This window comes from Calidris pugnax, unplaced genomic scaffold (assembly GCF_001431845.1).
Source record: "Calidris pugnax isolate Ruff unplaced genomic scaffold, ASM143184v1 scaffold45, whole genome shotgun sequence".
Taxonomy (NCBI): domain Eukaryota; kingdom Metazoa; phylum Chordata; class Aves; order Charadriiformes; family Scolopacidae; genus Calidris; species Calidris pugnax.
The window spans coordinates 1,579,823-1,597,739 of NW_015090764.1; the positions used below are offsets into that span (position 1 = coordinate 1,579,823).

The 17,917-nt window shown below is 48.2% G+C and overlaps 1 protein-coding gene across 1 annotated transcript in view; it reads left to right on the forward strand.

Annotated features, from left to right (window-relative positions):
- The window catches only part of TADA2A (transcriptional adaptor 2A), a 33,180-nt gene extending 21,034 nt beyond the window's left edge, over positions 1-12,146 (forward strand). Inside the window, exons 10-15 of the mRNA XM_014951817.1 lie at positions 3,441-3,551; positions 4,920-4,991; positions 5,600-5,732; positions 6,409-6,452; positions 8,790-8,863; positions 10,628-12,146. Of these exons, the coding sequence (XP_014807303.1) occupies positions 3,441-3,551; positions 4,920-4,991; positions 5,600-5,732; positions 6,409-6,452; positions 8,790-8,863; positions 10,628-10,813 (620 nt within the window). The 3' untranslated portion in view covers positions 10,814-12,146. The remainder of the gene's footprint in view (positions 1-3,440; positions 3,552-4,919; positions 4,992-5,599; positions 5,733-6,408; positions 6,453-8,789; positions 8,864-10,627) is intronic.
- Positions 12,147-17,917: the final 5,771 nt, after the last annotated feature.

Consider the following 17,917-nt stretch of genomic DNA (forward strand, 5'->3'; position numbering starts at 1 on the left):
AAAGAGCCAACGAAGAAATCAGCCAACTCTATGCTTATCTAACAACCTAGAATTTTTGCATTATTTAACAAAGTGAAGGAAGGGAAGGTGATAGGTGTCTCCTTATCCTTTTCTTTCAAGAATTTACCAAAAAAAAAAAAAAGTTATTAACCTAATGGTTACAGGAAAAAGAAGCAGAAGGATCTCCGAGTGGATCAGCCAGACTGCAGACAGATTTGATTTCGAAAAGGATATGATTTCTAATGAGCATGGCTTTTTCCTGTGCTTTTTCACATTGTCCTGAACTATTCTCTTTGTTCTTCTGGCAGACAGATAAGTTTAGGAGTTAACAAGCTAAAATCTTGTAGATGTTTTTTAGAACTGTAACAAAGGCTACTCTGGATCCTCACAGTTCAGAACCACATCTTCCTATTTTTTGGAGTTCCTTGCTCTGCGCAAAGAAGCCTTTGTCCAAAGATGATCTCTCAGATCGTTAAATCCAATAAATTTCCTTTTCAGGAAAAGGAATACGTAACAATTGCGTGTATGGGGGAAAGAATAAGTGCTAATTAGTGAAACAGTCCAAGAAGGAAGAGGAAAAGAGTTCTCAGGCTCTGCCTAGGTTGATATTTACAGGTGTACATTCCCCAGGTATTTGGAAGGAGTAAGCAAAGGAAAGCTACTATGGGTACCATGTATAGTCTCCAGAAAGGGAGCCTCTAGGCACTTTATGCCCCTGTCAGATTGCCCCAGAATTTTTAAAATAGCAAAGCAGAGTGACCGTTTCAGCCTACCATGAACATAAAGGCTTGAAAATTATCCTCATGCAGTCATAACTTATGTATTCTGTAATCTTTTTCTTTTTTTAAAATATTTTCCAGCTCTGAAGATTGCAGTTGTAGATATTTATCATTCCAGGTTAAAGGAAAGGCAGAGAAGAAAAAAGTGAGTTTTCAAGCAACAACTGTGTTCCTTTGCTTCGTTACCATGTTTTGTTCCTCCCTGTTTTCCTGTTACTAAACATAATTGATTTCCTCTAGCACCCCTCCAGCCCCTCCCCATGCACAGAGACCTCCTGCTATCAGATTTGCTTCGTCTTGGATGTGTGGTTCTCCTGGGCACAGATTAAGATCAGGCTTTAGCAATGGTACCAGCCCAGAAAACACTGATCAACAGACCATGATACTTATTTGTACACATGGTTGGCAGAGGAACTCTCCTTTAAACTCTCAAAACCAAATCATTAATTGTGAAAAGTCTATTTTCCAGACCTTTTTAGTGCATGAAAGTCATGTACACAGTTGTCTTCACATTACCCTCCCAAATCCATTTATACTTAATAGCTAAGCTTCTAGCACACCTGATGAGATCACGGAGCCATTTTGCAGAATATGAAACTGAAATACTACCTGGGAAACCGGTCACAGATCCAGGACTAGGAACCAGAAAAAAAAAGAAAAAAAAAGGCAAATTTCTGGTTTATGTAATGCTAATGGACTGCACATAATTCATTTTCTACTTTAGAGAAAAAAAAAAGGAGCTGCCAGTCTGTGACTCATTGCTAGACCCCCCACTTTCTTCATAGAAATGGTTTGCATCGTTATTTTTAATTCCTAGTGGTCTATAAGTTAGTTTTCCACAGTGTGTAATGAAGATAACTACATTGCTGACGTGAGTTTGAATAATTTATTCAGCTCATTTGACAGCTTTTTAGAATGACTCAATCTATTCATTAAATTCAATTTTATTATAACTTTCAAATACTTTGTTCAATATTTAAAATTATATCTTGCTGTATTACTTTCTGCTGGAAGAATTAGTGATTCGGATTAAGACTCCTCCATTCCTTCTCATAATACAGCATAGTTCTGCTAAATGACAGGTAAAAGTTGATATGTATTGACCTGGTTCTTTCTAATTCATAAATAAAATAATATTGATGTGGTATAATTTCCATTATGATAAATCATGTCATACTAAAAGAAAGTGCCATGAGGGTCAGTTACATAAATCAAACCAGTGTCAGTTTTTGAAAAGTTTCTACAGCAGGATGGGCCAAAGATCTGGAAAATGATATAAAAATGCTGATGTCACTCTCGGAAAGTCTTCTCCACATGGGACAGGAGTAGTCTTTTATACACAGTAAAGAAAATGTAATGGAGTTTATAGAGCAAATTCCAACTTGACTTTGAGAAGCCCAGCTTTGTAATATCTCTTATCATTTGCAAAAGTCGGGTGTTTATTGAATCACCACGTAGCAATGGCCACATGACGTTTGCTGAAACCTGTCACAAACCTATGTGTCACGGACTTCTAAAATATCTTACCTGCCTTCTCACTCTGCTCATTTCCCTCGCCCTGTCAGGAACATTTCAAACTTATGAGTTACCTAAATCAGTTTCCTCTTTTAAACTGTCATGGAAAAATTCCTTCCTCCTGCTCCCCGTGGTGAAATTTACAGTCCCTCCCTCACCCCTGCTCCAGCAGGAGGACGTTTGTCTCTCTGAAGCTGGAAATCATTCTCCCTGAGACATTCCTGTACCTCCAGTGTTGGGAAGACCAGTTGCAAGACACTGTAGATGAGAAATCTGTGCCTGAAGAAGCAATTTCAGACCTTTAAAGTGATTGTAGCTCCCTTTGTGCTGAGTGCTGTCAGCACTGGGCTAATGCCCAGCACTACCCCACATTCACCCCTGATTAAAGCCACGCTGCGTCACCACATCATGTTTCTCAGCTGGCCAGATCAAGGGTTATGGAAATTTCATATGCATTTAGTTTTAGACCCCTCTGATGGTCTAAATCAAAGTTTCTTCTGAAGCCTTTGTATTTATGAGCTAATACACGAGTTAATGCCTTCTAGTAATACCATTTTGCTCTCAATTACAGAATCATACGAGATCACGGCCTAATCAACCTCAGAAAATTTCAGAGTGAGTATCGGGTGTAACTGCTTAACTTTAAAGCAGCCTCTACTCGGGAAGCAAAACTTTGCCTGTTCACTGGTTCCAGTGCACCAGTGTGGTTTGTTCATACTGGACCATACTCAGATGGTTGGAATTCCAGCAGATTTCCTGCCCCGACTGTTTCCAACCAGCTGGCTCTAACTTCTCCCTGCTCAGTGTTTTAGTAATTGCCTCAGAATTGCTCTTCAGAAGCATTTTGGGCTCCACTGAGTAGGGAAAGAGGTGAAGGAGAAACCTAGGCCATTGAAGTGCATCTCACTATTCTAAACAATGATCAAACAACACTTAAATATCATCCTTTTTGCCTTTAGAATTTTAAGGGCTATCTAATTTTGTTGCTTTTTACTCATCAGTTTGTAGTTGTGACACCAAAACGGCCAAGAAGTGAACCAAATGTGGATCTTTGGGCAGTTCAGAAGCTGGCAATTAGTTCAGGCTCCACTGAATTTATTCTCACAGTAATTGTGGTAACGTGTGTCACTTTTTTCCCCCCTCTAGTTTTGGAAAGGCGATATCCAAAGGAAGTTCAAGACCTTTATGAAACAATGAGACGATTTGCACGAATTCTTGGACCAGTAGAGCATGATAAGTTCATTGAAAGCCACGCGTGTAAGTAGTTTGAGGATTTTAGCATATACGTCCCTCAATAAGCATAATGAGTGGTTGCATCATCTACAACCTTTCCTAAATATATACCACTCCAGGAGGTTGTTTTTCTCCTCCTCCTCCATTTCCCTCCCTCAGAAAAACAAATACATTTGTGGTTTGATAAATTAAATGAGCAGCAAGTGGGTTTTTTCCACTAAACTCTGTCTGAGCTCTTTGTTTGATTTTTCACTTGACTGAACATTCTGGTCATGTGTTAGCAGTAGTATTTTCTTATCAAAAGACCACTATTCATTTACTGGGGCTCTGTAGCACTAAAAGAACAAAATCCCTAAAATTTATGTCTGTGTTGAGAAATTGGGTGCTGACAGCAAATTGTGAATTCTTTGAAAGATACATGTTAAATTATTATATGTGTACATAATTATATGGTACAGCTGTCATTATGTCCCTTACCTTAAAGGGAGAGGCATTGTTCTGTCACCGAATCATCTCCAGTCTTTATGCATAATCACAGCACCCACTTAAGCAGATTCCAGTACGAGTCATTACATCCTGCTTCATTCTCTGACTTGAACTGGGAAAAATCGTTGCTCATTAGACAGAACAAAGCATTTAAACAAGTTGGGACTGTATTTTCAGGACACCCTGTGTGAAATACCAGAAGTATGACCCTGCAGAATCATGAGGGAGCATGATCATGTGAGCATTAGCCCTGGAAATTAGTTTTGTTGTTGGAGTGACAGCAGAGTCCTCAGGCTGACCTGATAGTCAGGTACACGCGTTACACACAGCTGAGTACAACGAGTAAACAAATTCTGGACAGGCAAACCTGCCCACTTTAAAACTAAGCACTGCCTGAAGCCAGCTGAGATAAAGCTACCGGCTGTGAATGTCGCTGAGCAAAAGACATATGAGTATTTAATGTGACTACAAAAAAAAGAGTCATTGGCCAGGAAAAATTTTGGACGGTCCAGCTATGAAAATCACAATCCAAAGACAATATTCGATGCTATAAGGAGCCTGGATGGAGTATTTTTTCAATGCCTTCCAGAAATCCTACATTATTATTTGCCTTGTCCAGAGTATGGCAAAGGAACTGTTAAGGCATGAAGAAAAAACAACTTTTCTGAGCACACGTATGCTAGAAACCACTTTTAAATCTGTGATCAAGGAGTGTTAGGACACGGAGTTTGAGCCCTGACCCAGACTTGTGCAGGGAGGTTAACCCTGGCTGTGGTTCTGTAGGCTTCAAAGCCAAACTGTGCAGACAAATAAGAAATCACAACGTACCCCACAGCTCACTGCCACCCCCGCTCACCCACATTTGTTTTCTGGATTTCCCTTCTGCTTCCTCGTGGGGTGACACAGTGGAATTTGAGCTGCGAAGGGAAATCAAGCGACTCCAGGAATACAGAGCAGCAGGAATCACCAATTTCTGTAGTAAGTACCTGATGCATTATTCAGCCCGTTCCCATTCATCAAGGCGCGGAGGGATGATTTTACAACACTGAGGATGCGTCGAGTAAAAAGACACTTTTTTTTGGAATGCATTTGCCTAGCTCTTTAACTGAACAAGGCTTCAGCAATAATGCTTCAGTCCAGCTGTGCTTTTTTAAGCCATGAGCTTGGAGAACGCGCTGTCTAGCAGAGCTCTGCTTTACTCACCACTTCGCAAAAGGTTCAGAAAAAAAAATAATAAATGTATGTCATGGCCCAGTGGTCTCCAGAGCTTTATCTCTGGGCACTTGAGACTGGTATCAAGAAGTGTGATATCTGGAGAGAGGGCTAAGACCTCCACATAAATGAAATGGCCTGTTTTATCCTGGAATGTGTCACGGAAGCCTTTTTTTTTTTTTGCTTTTGGCCTGAATTTAACAGGGGAGGGGTGCGGGGTGGAATCTAATACATTCTCATGCCAAGTAGTTGTCATGAAGGAGAATAGCAGAGCCCAGTCCAGAGCTAGAGAACAGTTTCTCACTCACAAGAAGCAACAGTCTGAAAATGTGGATAGAGGCAGCTGGCAAGAAGGTGCTCTGTGTTTGCTGCAGGTGCCAGAACCTACGATAACCTGAAGAAGACGAGAGACGAGGAACGCCTGAAGCGCACCATGCTCTCCGAAGTCCTGCAGTACATCCAGGACAGCAGTGCCTGCCAGCAATGGCTCAGTCGACAAGCTGATATGTAAGACCCTGCATTTTTCATCCCCCTGCTTTACTCAGGTGCATACCAGCAAATACAGTCCCGATTTATTACAGTAGGAACAGGAAAATTCAGAAGGGCGAGAAACTCTGGCTAACAGCAGGAGTGCCTGTTGAAGTGCAGGCAAGAAAATAACTAGTAAGGGCTCAAAATCTGTTTTCTGTAGTTGATATTTCAGGAACTTAACTGCTGTTAATGAAGTCATGAAGGAAAATAAGGTCTTTATGGATATTAATGAGGGCGCAGGTGACACTTGAAATGTTTCAGATGATTTTAGATGCAGCAGCATTATTAATGTGTAGTCACCCTGCTCAAGCACTTTGATTTCAGGGGCAAGTTGCAACGCAAAGGAAGTGCATCCTGTAGGCTACGTGGTCTGGGAAGATGATTTGGAATGTCCCCAGTCAGTCTCCACTGAGTTTTTTATTTTGTCCCTCCACCCCCTTTTTCAGACATGGACTTCAATCTGGGAGTATACTAAATATCTAGAAATTCAGTTGACTTCAGATCAGGGCCTGGCTTATGCAAGTTGAATTGTATAATTATTAAAAGTTGGGGGAAAGGTAGTTTCGGGGCCGATATAAATGGTTATTCTTAAAAAAAAAAAAAAAAAAAAAAAAAGACATAAAGGCAATTTGAAAATTTCCTTTCTTTTCAGTGATTCTGGCCTGAGTCCCACGGTACCGGTTCCTTCAAATTCAGGTAACTGTTAGATGATGGTCTGTGATAAAAAGCCAGCCGTACGCCAGGGATACTGTTCTGACAGCCAGCTGGAGAGAGACTCTCTTGCTGGAGTGCAAAAGTGTCAGCCCTCAAGCCTCTTGGTTAGAGCACTGCTCAAGTCAACACATTCCCTCAGTCTGCAACTCACTCCACATCCAAATCCTGTAGGGTTTCTGCTGATTTTCTAGATTTTTCTGACTACAGATGGAAAATTCCATCCTAAAGCTACATTAACAAGGCAGGGAAGAATTTTCACATGAGAACAAAATTTTATCTTTAAAAGATAAAGCTAATCCAGTTTTTTAATGAAGCCATGTAGCACATACTGGAGCAATATGAACCTGACAGAAAGCAGATTTGGGAGGGCAGAACACCAAAAAACAGTTGTCAGAGAAGCAGGCACTGGTTGCAGCATCAAGCAAGTGATAGAATGAGATGACACAGGTTGCCTGTGCAACTTCAGTTTTCCTTTTCTATGAATATGTTTTTATATTCTTGAATTCTGTAATTCAATCACAAATTACGGGGGGTTTTTTCCATCAAGAAGACCCCTACTTCTTTCAGTGCCCAGTAAGGACAGATTCAGGGGCCAGTCAAGGCCCTCGGGAGCAAGACTCCTATAAAACCCCATCTCATGTTGAGGTGACAGGATGGCACGCAATGAGTCAGACCAGGATAAAGTTTTACTATAAGGTTGTTAAACATTGCCAGGAAAACTGGCTTCTAGCTCTATCTCTGCATCCAGTTTTTATGTGGATGCCAATAAACCACTCAACCAAACTTCTCAGAGGTGGCCACAGAGTCTATACGTTCTTCCTCATTTCTGCCAGGAGGCCTGGAAATTTGGGTCAGGATACCAAGCAATTAGTTGTTGCAGAAGTCAATAGGCACTATGTTTTAAACATATTTGGTGGTAGCTAAGATGTGGTGCTCTGGAGAGAAGACAGCATTGTGTATCTCAGGCTGGGCATGGAATGAAGTCCATGAAACAGGGACAATATCCCCTCAGCTGAAGGGCTAGTATAAAGAACGAAATTACTTTTTCATTAAGAATTCCAAGTGAAGGAGAAGAGCCCAAGAGAAGATGAATTGTTTTGCCTGTGGAACTCAGATAGCATGCAGTGTTTACAACCACTGCCACATGTTGAACAAAACCCAAACAAAATACTATATAGTCGGTAATTAAACAAACATCCTGCATACTGAATAAGGCAAGGATACTGCGGAAAACCTGCCACGTGTCTATGTAATTAAAGGCTGCATCATACTGAATATACAAGAGGGCAAATTAGTGTTGCTTAACTTTACTTCTAGATTTTGAGATCTTGACTTCGCAGCCTGGCTCTGTTTTCTTTTGTGTGTGTTATTTCCTAGGTTTATAAAACAGTAAAACCAAATTCTGTCATGCCTCACCATAGCACATTCCAGGCCACAGAAAGAGGGAGCAGTGCTGGGAAATAGTTTCCTCTGCACCTGCCAGAGACACTATTCCAGCTTCTTTCCAGTCCTTCAGTTCTCCCTCCGATCAGGCTCCCTGACAGCACCGGGGCAATAGACTTTCTAAAAATGTAAATAAATAACCCTGGCTTTGTTCTGAGCTTTGGAAGTTAAACAAAAAAACAAAAACCACTATGAGAAAAAAAAAAAACAAACCAACCACAAACCTGCAAGTAAACAGCCCTTGTGAAAGTTGAAGCTGCAGCAGTTAAAGTTCAGCAGTTATAAACAATGGGGGAAGTGAGAACTACCAGACTCCCTTGTGCCAGACATTTCTTTCACTTCTGTTTATTGTAACAGACAAAAGTAGATCCACGAACTGCATTCACTTTACAATATCTGCATCATATTTACAGGCATTTAAAGACAACTCTGCTTCCTGAAGTTGTCAGAGAAACCGGCTGCTCGTCACCCCACCAAATAACCTCAGCGTCCTCACCAGTTTCAGGCCAGCTGGGAGGTGATGGTACATGTTGGGCACCCCCAGCACCCCCCTCACGGGAGGTGCAGCCTGGCTGAACCCCAGCCAGTGCCAGTTTGACAGAAAACCATTGTCTTCCAGTTCCTCCCTTCCCCTGAGCCAGGGTTCACAGCGCAAGAGTCCTCACGCAACTATTCACAGGGTTGTGACAACGATGGCAGTTGCAAAGTCACACCTTTTATCAAATCAGTGCAGTTTTTATGTTAAGCCCTAAATACCCCTCTCTATAAACACTTAGATCATACTGGGTTAACGTGACAGGGATTTAACACACCTAAGGAACAGCCCCTGCCAAATAGCTCAGGGTTCCTCACAATTCTCCTTTCTGGTCCCCGCAGGCCGCCGCAGCGCCCCACCGCTGAACCTCACCGGTCTCCCGGGCACAGAGAAACTCAACGAGAAGGAGAAAGAGGTGAGGAAAGAAATGGAAAGATCATCTGTATAAAACTTCACAGCGCAGGGGGTTGCTCACTCAAACCACCTCTCCCAGGTGCTGTGAATACACCTCCTCTGCATGCCCTGACTACTCCTCCCTGCTCACAAAAGTCATTCAGGTTTTCCAGCTGGCTTCTTAATTTCAATTACTGCACTATACATACAACAGAGCTCCAGCAAATTAGCTTGTTCAGCAAAGACGAGCACCAAGGTGCTATTACGTGCTGCTATAACATCCCGCCTGTGACATCCTCTCTCCCTCCCTCGTCAGAGTGGGGTGAGCAGAAGGGTTATTTTTTCTTAATGAATGTTGGTTTTAAAACCAGCCGAGAATTTCATCAAGGGCTTCACTGGACAGATCACAAACAGCAGAGCTCTTTCCATATTACAGATATCTCACAGCCAGACCTCAACCAATTATGGTTGGCTTTTCACTGTTAGACTAACATGAAACACGGAGGCAATAACAGTATATTCATCTTTTCTTTTTTTTCCCCCATATTTCTGCTTTTCAATGCATACACCAAGTTTGTTTTATGCACATTATGGCTTTAAGTGATGGGTTTTAGCTTGGCCTGGTGTTGGAGTTCACAGCCCCACGTAGAGTGCTCTTGCACGGTCACCTAAAGAAACCAAAGGCTCAGTTCCTTCTGCAGCCCAGCCCAGGCCTGTCCTTCATTCAGTGAAAGGCAACGCTGGAAAACTATTGAAATAAGAGATTTTTTTTCATTTTTTTTTTACTAGAAGTCAATATCTGTCCTAAGATTGTCTACAAGGCAGATTGCCGTGTTGGTGAAACACAGATGCATTTCAGAGTTTTCCCTCTGCGTGGAAGCTGTTTCCCCTTCACTGGAGATGGCAGCATTGAAAATCAGATCACAGATTCACCGTGGAACATGGCATTTCTGGCTCCATTCAGCATATAAATAATTGTGCCTGGGACATTAGCGTGTACGGGGAATCTGATTTCCTCGTCAGCTGAGACATAAAGTCTGAGTTCCTCTGAATTCTGCAATTTCCTATCAATGAGGAACAATCATTAAGCATTTCTTATTAAAAGGAGGAGACAGCCAGTATCTCCACCGGGAGCGATCCAGTGCACCATCTAGAAGGCAGCTGGTGTTTGGGAGGGAAATGGGAGCGTGCCCCCCCAACAGCAGAGCACGGGGGCTTCTGAAAGCCCTTTTCCCTTTTGAAATCACTTCCTTTTCCCCAACTTCCAAAACCCCTGGGTGGTTTCCACCCTGGGCTTCCGGAGGGGGCAGGCGTTGTGTGCGTAGCTGCTTTTGTAGAAAGGTATTAAAGACTTAGTCTGCAGGGGATTAATAGACAGATGCCCTCCCTGGCACCCCTCCAGCGCGCTGAATTGCTGGTTGCGAGTCTCTCTGGCATGTGTACTTCCCTGGGTTTGTAAAGAACAACGCCCACACAGGACACACTCATCCTTACGCTCCTCTGAGCCCAGAGCCTGCTTTCATCCTCCTCCTTTATTTTTTTTTTTTTAAGTCAGGAATGTTTTTGAATGCAGCAGCCGGCAGGCTCCTCCCCTCCCTACCTGTGGATGGAGAGGGCTCCTAATGCAATCCCTGCACGCCTCCCCCGTACGAAAGAAAAAAAAACCACCAACACATTTCAAGTGTTTTCAGAAAAATACTCTCAACGTTACTCCCCCAACAGGGATCGCAGAATGAAAGCGCCTGACGAGCGTTAGTGTTTATTAACTTCACCTTTTGTTTTCCAGCTCTGTCAGATGGTGCGGTTGGTCCCCGGAGCCTATTTAGAATATAAAGCTGCCTTAGTGAACGAGTGTAACAAACAGGGAGGGCTGAGGCTGGCGCAGGCCCGGGCCCTCATCAAGATCGATGTGAACAAAACCAGGAAAATCTACGATTTCCTCATCAGAGAAGGGTACATCACCAAAGCCTGAGGACGGGCATCGGCGCTTCGGCCGGAGCGGGGAGATGTGGAGAAGCTTTGAAGTCACTTTGACAGCACCGAAATATTTTAACAGCGTTGAATGAAGGACATTTCTTTTTGTTTAACATCTTACGGGGCTTTTTTTTTTTTTTTTTGGTAAAAACAAGTAGGGAGCTATGTTAAATTGTATGAATACTGACATTTCTTTGTCTGGGTTCCTTTTGATTCTGCTGTTTAACACTGTTGTTGTCAGAATTATGCTGGAAAAGAGTCATACGCCATATAAGCTAATCTTAAATGTGAATGGGCATTCATTTCCAACACCTCTCGTAACTAAAAAGAGAATCACGGTACTTTTATGCTGACAGTGACCCAGAATAAGGGCAGAAGAGCAGCAGGTAATGAGAGTCACACTTTGACTTTGTGGTATAGAAACACTGTCCCCTCCCTTCTTGTACTCCTTCCTAAAACAGCGATGGCTTTCAAAGGAGGTAGCACATGCCCGAGGGTGTAAAAATAGAGCTCGCAGCGATCCAGTCGTTTTAACTTAATTGTGATAAAGGATGGGAAAGGACGTAGCAGGGAAGCTCCTCAACAGTTGTTACTTTTATGTGGTATTAGCACATATCACAGCGTGAGCACCCTGTACAGACCAATAAGCTTCATCTGCTCCCGACTGGATTTGGGATTGTCAAGTTATATATAGCCCCTTGGTTTCAGCCTGCGATGCTCGGGCTGGTTGGAAAGGCTGGATGTTACACCCAGAGCAGCCTCTCGGATCATAAATGAAGAGACGCTCCGTATCCCAGCGTTCTCCTCGGAAAAGATAAGAAGGGAAGAGAGCAACAAACTGCCCAGAGCCCTCCTCAGCCCTGCCTGCCCTCCCTCAGGTTACCCCATGAATGGCGGCGTGACCAACAGAGCAACGACGAGGTGCAACAAGTTCCTACACACACACACACACCACCCCATCACGTCGGATGATCCATCGTACGACTTCAATACAAAGCATTTGTGTTTCAAAATACAGTTGGATGATGAAGACGGTTCTTTTCAGATGCAGCTTGGGATGATTCACTAAACTCTTTATCAAAACAGCTTCCACTGCTGCGTACAGCTGAAGTAACACCCCATCAGTAACCAACAGCCCAAGCAGGCGGGATATTGGGTCATCTCAAGTTTGGGATCTGGTGGAAAAGCCTGAGCTAGAGCTAGACTGATACCTGTTTAAGGTGTTTAGGTTTGGGGCTGGGTTTTTTCCCCCCACGAGTAGGTATCCTGCCTACCCGAATTGAATGTGAAGTGTTTTGGTTTGTAATAAAAATCAAAATGTCTTGAAACAATCTTCCATCCACGTCCCTGGGCTCCAGGAGAGACTGTAAAGGTCGTGCAACTGCCTGTATCTGTACCCATCAGCTTCTCACCACGAGAGATGAGATAAATCACAACGGTGGCTGGATGGATCTGACCACTGAATTAAATAGGAATATTTTCTAGGTAAAGACGAGCACCAGTAATAAATTACACACTGAAGATTAAAGTCCATAGAAATTGAGGCTGTATAGGCTGGGAACACCAACACTTGACCATCCATGGCCATGCACACCCTGCTGAGGACACCGGCTGTCTGAGCCAGCGACCCGTCACCACAGATGCACCGATGGCAGGATTTTGGGTACAAATCTGAACTGATTGTAGCACCAGCTGGGGCCAGATGGGCTGGCAGGGAGGGGGGACCGGGACAGGGACCTCTTCACCCAAGAGCTTTCAAAGCATTTCCAATAAAATCAAACCCAGCGAGCAGACACCGAGCTCAGCTGCCGCTGGTTTTAAAACGGGGCGTCCTTTCTGCAGGAGGCTCCTCCAGGGCAGAAGGGCTCCAGCCAACCCCAACAGATCCCTGTCCCTTCGGTGACAATCGCCACCGGTGCTTCCTCCCTCCACGCTCCCCAGCACCATTCAAGAGAGAGGAAAGGAGACCCAGTGCTTGGACACGGCGTGATCCCTCTCCCCATTGCTTCTGTCCCCCTCCCAGCTGGGTGGGTGCTGCCGTGGCCCCTCTGAACCATTTTCTGACACATGGGGAAGGTGCTTTTGGGGAGAAAAGCCGTTCCCCGAGCTCCTGGCTGCCTCTCTGCCACACCGGTCCCTCCTCCTTTAAATCCCGGCTCCTCTCCGACTCCTCACAAAATGTCTCCGTCGCCGCCTGCCAGACCCAGCTCCAGCCTCCCCTGGCACTGTGCAAGTAATTAACAATAATGAAAAGTTGGGGTTGCCATGGATATGCTGTTCTATTTACAACGCACATCTCCCCCCCACCACCCCCCCTCCTTCCCCACATCGCCCAGACCCGCACAGACACCCGGGGAAATCAGAACCCCATTCACCCCCTCGGCGTGGGGGTTTATTTTTAAGCAGGATGCTGTCGCAGGCAGGAGGGAGGCCGGGGGCAGGACAGTGGCTGCTCCTGCCCCACCACCCACCACATCCTCCTGCTGATGCTGGAGAGGCAGCACCTGGGGTTTCTCTGCTGCTCTGTCCTCACCCAGACAAGGAAAAGGAGAAGGAAACCCAATGAAAGCGCTTTTTTTTCAGATACATCAAACTAACTGGTCATGAATTCGCCATTAAAAAAAAATAAAACAATATAGACAGTCCCCACACACCATTTTTGAGAACTTTTCTGCTATCAGGCCTTCGCTTCAGACCCTGCTTTGGGAGAAGTGATAGTTTTTGGGGGAAGGGGGGTGGAAATAGAGAAAAAAAATAAAAAGATAAAGAGAAAACAAAGGGGAAAAAGTCAGCCCGGGGGTTGTTTTTGGTGGGCTGCTGTGCAGGTCTCGCACACCCGGCACTCCAGGAACGCCAGCCCTCGTTAGTCCACCGCGGGCTCTCAGCTAAGGATTGCAGTTGGCTTAATTAGAGACTCAGGTGAACATGAAAGATTAAATATGGAAGGAGGCTGGGGACAGGCAGGAAGGCGGCCGGTTGGGGTTCATGTGCCGATACAGGTACCTGCAGAATTAATTACGGCGGGACCCGGGCAGCGCAGGGGAGGATGTCGCTGCTCCGTCCCAGCACCCTCTTAGTCACCACTAATGGCCGTGGCAGGAGGTATGTGAGGTATGAATCTTTCTTCGGGGCCGTCTTATTCGCCTGTCATTAAAAAGCATCAGCAGGGAGGGGGGGGGAAGGTTGGCTTTTTTTGGGTCTGGCAGCTGCCGTCACACCGGCAGCAGACGCACTCGGCCCCTGGGTGACTCAGCCCCGGGGAGGGAGGTGGGGGCTGCCGTAGCACATCCCGGGGGCTCACGCCGCCCCCGGCACATCACCGGGCTCCCCCGCTCCCCGGTAACGCCGACCGGGAAGGCACAAGCAGCTCTAGTTTTAGTGCCTGCTCGAATTCCCATCAGGTGGGGCCGGTGAAACCTAAACCGGCTCCTTTGGGAGACCAACCACCCCGGCGCTGGAGCGGCAGCTTTTTGGCTGCGGTTACAGAAACCCCAGAGCCGCCCTCCCGCCCGGCGCGACACGGAAAAGGGAAAAATCCCAACCACCCCGCGATGCCCCATAGCCATCTCCTTCCTCTGCTCCACCAACAAACTGGTTGGGCCGCCTTCCGGGAACAGCCAGCAGGGATTTAACGAGCGAGTGCGCGCCCCGGCACGAGGAAAGCACACACACAAACACACAAACACACACACACACACACACACACACACAAACACACACACTTCCACCCTGATGGAGATGCCAGGGAGAGAACACAAATGTCTGCAGCCCCCCATCCCGCCTGGCTGCTCCCCACAGAGCCAAACCTGCTTCCCAAGGGAACCACAGGCCAGAGCACCCATCCCAGCGCCGGGTCAGGACCCTGTGGGAACCGAACGGGTGACAATGGAGTAGGAAAGAGCATGAGAAACCCAAAGAGGGGGTCAAGCACAAGCCCAGAGCACACATGGTGCCCAGTTTTTGGGGCCCCTGTGGTATGGGAGCTGTTCGGCAACACCAGCTCCGCTTTTGCACCAAAGAAAGCAACCTGGCATCCCTTGAGCTTTCTGTACAATCACAGAATGGTTTGGGTGGGAAGGGACCTTAAAGATCATCCAGTGCCACCCCCTGCCCTGGGCAGGGACACCTCCCACCAGACCAGGTTGCTCAAAGCCCCGTCCAACCTGGCCTTGAACCCCTCCAGCCAGAGCTTCTCTGGGCAACCTGGGCCAGGGTCTCACCACCCTCAGGGTAAAAAAAGTCACTAATGTCTCATTTCTTTTGCAAGGCCTGTCTGGAAAGTCAATGTCTCATGAACCAGCACCTGCAGGCACCAGCCCTCCCTAACCCTTCCCATTAAATGGGATGGGGATGCGAGGTTGGAGCACCCCCGTGCAGTGCTGGTGGGGCAGGCTCTGCAGGAGCGCGCTGCGGGCTGGCCTTCCAGGAGATGTTTGAGGTCATAGAGTCATAGAATGGTTTGGGTTGGAAGGGACCTTAAAGACCATCTCGTTCCAACCTCCTGCCCTGGGCAGGGGCACCTCCCACCAGACCAGGTTTCTCAAAGCTCTGTTCAACCTGGCTTTGGACACCTCCAGGGATGGGGCAGAGACCCCAGCTCAGCTGCTCAGACGGGAAGGAAGGAGATGATCTGCTGGGCCACGTCAGCCCATCAGCCCTCACTTCCCAGCCTGGCCACAGATCCTGTCCCTGAGGTCAGGGAAGGACACGGAGCATCACCCGCCAGCCCGGCTGGAGGCACACGCCGTGGCTCGGCCTCGTGTGGCCACACAACCCCGTGACTCAGCGGGAGAGCGCCCGGATGACGCTCACCCCACCTTCCCCAGACCAAACGGCACCCCAGCACCCCTCTGCACCCCAAGGGAGCTGCCAAAACGCAGCCCATACCATGGGGTCCCTGCCCAATGCACCATCTTTGCGCCCCCACTGTCTAACAAGGGGCTGGTCGGTGAAACGAGGGGACCCCTCAGTGCAACACACACACGCAGAGCTGCTTCCCGTGACCCTATAGAGCCCACAGTCACCTATAGCAGAGGGAAGACTGGCCTTGGGGGACGGTGCCATCCTCCACAGCCCCAGGAGCCCAGCTGGGAGCCAGCAGGGATGCCCAGGTTGCCGGGGCGAGGCAGGAGGGTGGCCCCGCTTGTGACTAAGCCCCTGGCACGTGTGGCTCCCCGCAACCGGGCGCAACACACCTGGGCTACAGCAACCCTTCCCGCTTCACCCACCGGCCCCGTGAATCAGAGCACCCCGTGGGCTGGGAAGGAGTCACGCACCCTCGCAGCCCCGACACCGGGATCTGCCCCTGCACGGGGGGGGACCCGGCCCGTGGGCTGGGATGTGCCACCCTCTCCGCTGCCTGCGTCACTGGAAAACCCACAAAACTCCTGCCGGGTTGTGACATCCCTCTGCCTCCCCAGGGAGGCCACCGGTGACCCACATTTGGCCACTCCAATCGCACGTGGTGACCTAAAAGTCGGGGTTTCGTTTTCCCCACCACCAGCAGTAAGGAGCAGCAGCCTGAGCGCCTGCTGGGGCATCTCTGCTCCGCGCTGTCACCTCACATCCAAGGAGAGGCACCCGATGGCTCTACGGCTGGGTTTATCCCCAGGAGATCACTCGCCACCTCCCCCAGGGTCCCTGCTGCCCCCAAACCACCCCACAGCTCCCCTGGGACGCTGCAACGGTGCCGTTCAGTGATGGTGGGACCATCAGTGCCTGTTGCTCAGGGGTCAAACCCCTCGGGGATGCAATCGTTGCTACCAAAAACCAGGAGGTCCCACATCCCTGGGCTTTTTGCATCACGCGGGGACCTTATTTTTTTTTTTTTCTTTTTTTTTTGCATCACGCCGTGCAGGCGGCCGGAGGCGGGGAAGAGTAAACTCTGGCGTAGCCATGGAAACTGGAGAGGATGGATGGGTGGATGGATCCCTGCACACCCGTGGGGGAAAGCCACCATCTCCTCCCCACTCAGCCCGGCCGTGACCCTGCAGCTGCCCATCACACGCTGCTGATCACAGAGCGTGGCAGGAAAACACCCCGGTGATTAAGCTAATAACCCTAATGACCAGCTAATGGACTGCGGGCCAGACGCACCCTTCGGGAATGTGCCCAGGACTGCACCTTGCTGTGCTTCACCCCAGCGTGTGTCTGCCAGGCTGGGCTGCCAGGAGTGGGGTTTGAGCCCCTCCATTGCCCCCGAGGTGGGTTTGAGTCCCTCCATTGCCCCCAAAGGCAGCGTGGGGTGCCGGAGGCGGGGAAGAGTAAACTCTGGCGTAGCCATGGAAACTGGAGAGGATGGATGGGTGGATGGATCCCTGCACACCCGTGGGGGAAAGCCACCATCTCCTCCCCACTCAGCCCGGCCGTGACCCTGCAGCTGCCCATCACACGCTGCTGATCACAGAGCGTGGCAGGAAAACACCCCGGTGATTAAGCTAATAACCCTAATGACCAGCTAATGGACTGCGGGCCAGACGCACCCTTCGGGAATGTGCCCAGGACTGCACCTTGCTGTGCTTCACCCCAGCGTGTGTCTGCCAGGCTGGGCTGCCAGGAGTGGGGTTTGAGCCCCTCCATTGCCCCCGAGGTGGGTTTGAGTCCCTCCATTGCCCCCAAAGGCAGCGTGGGGTGGAACTGAGAGGGTCTGGTCCCACTTCAAGCACCTCTTCCCCAACACGGTCTTTGTATCTCTTCCAAGAGACGCACGGGTTCCTATGGGAAGGGGGGAAACCTGCCCACGACGTGGCATCTGCCTGACAGGAGCGATGCTGCTGCCATACATAACCCAGATGGTGTGTGATGGGAGTGGGGGCTGCCCCCCTGGGGCTTGGGGGTCCCCATGGGGGCACCGCTGTCCCCCCTGTGCCAGGGCAGAGGATGCTGTGCCAGCATCCAAAAAAGCTTGGATGCCTGACACCTCCCCTGCGCTCAAAGCAAACCCTCTGGGTCCCACTCGCCCTCTGCACACCCGTGCTGGCCAAAATGGCTCTTTGCTGGAGGGGTGGAGGACACCAGCCTTTCAGCAGCATCCTCTGAGCACCCCCAGCTCCCCCAGCCCCCTTAGGAGAACCCTTTGCTGGGGCTGAGCGCGGGGAGGAGC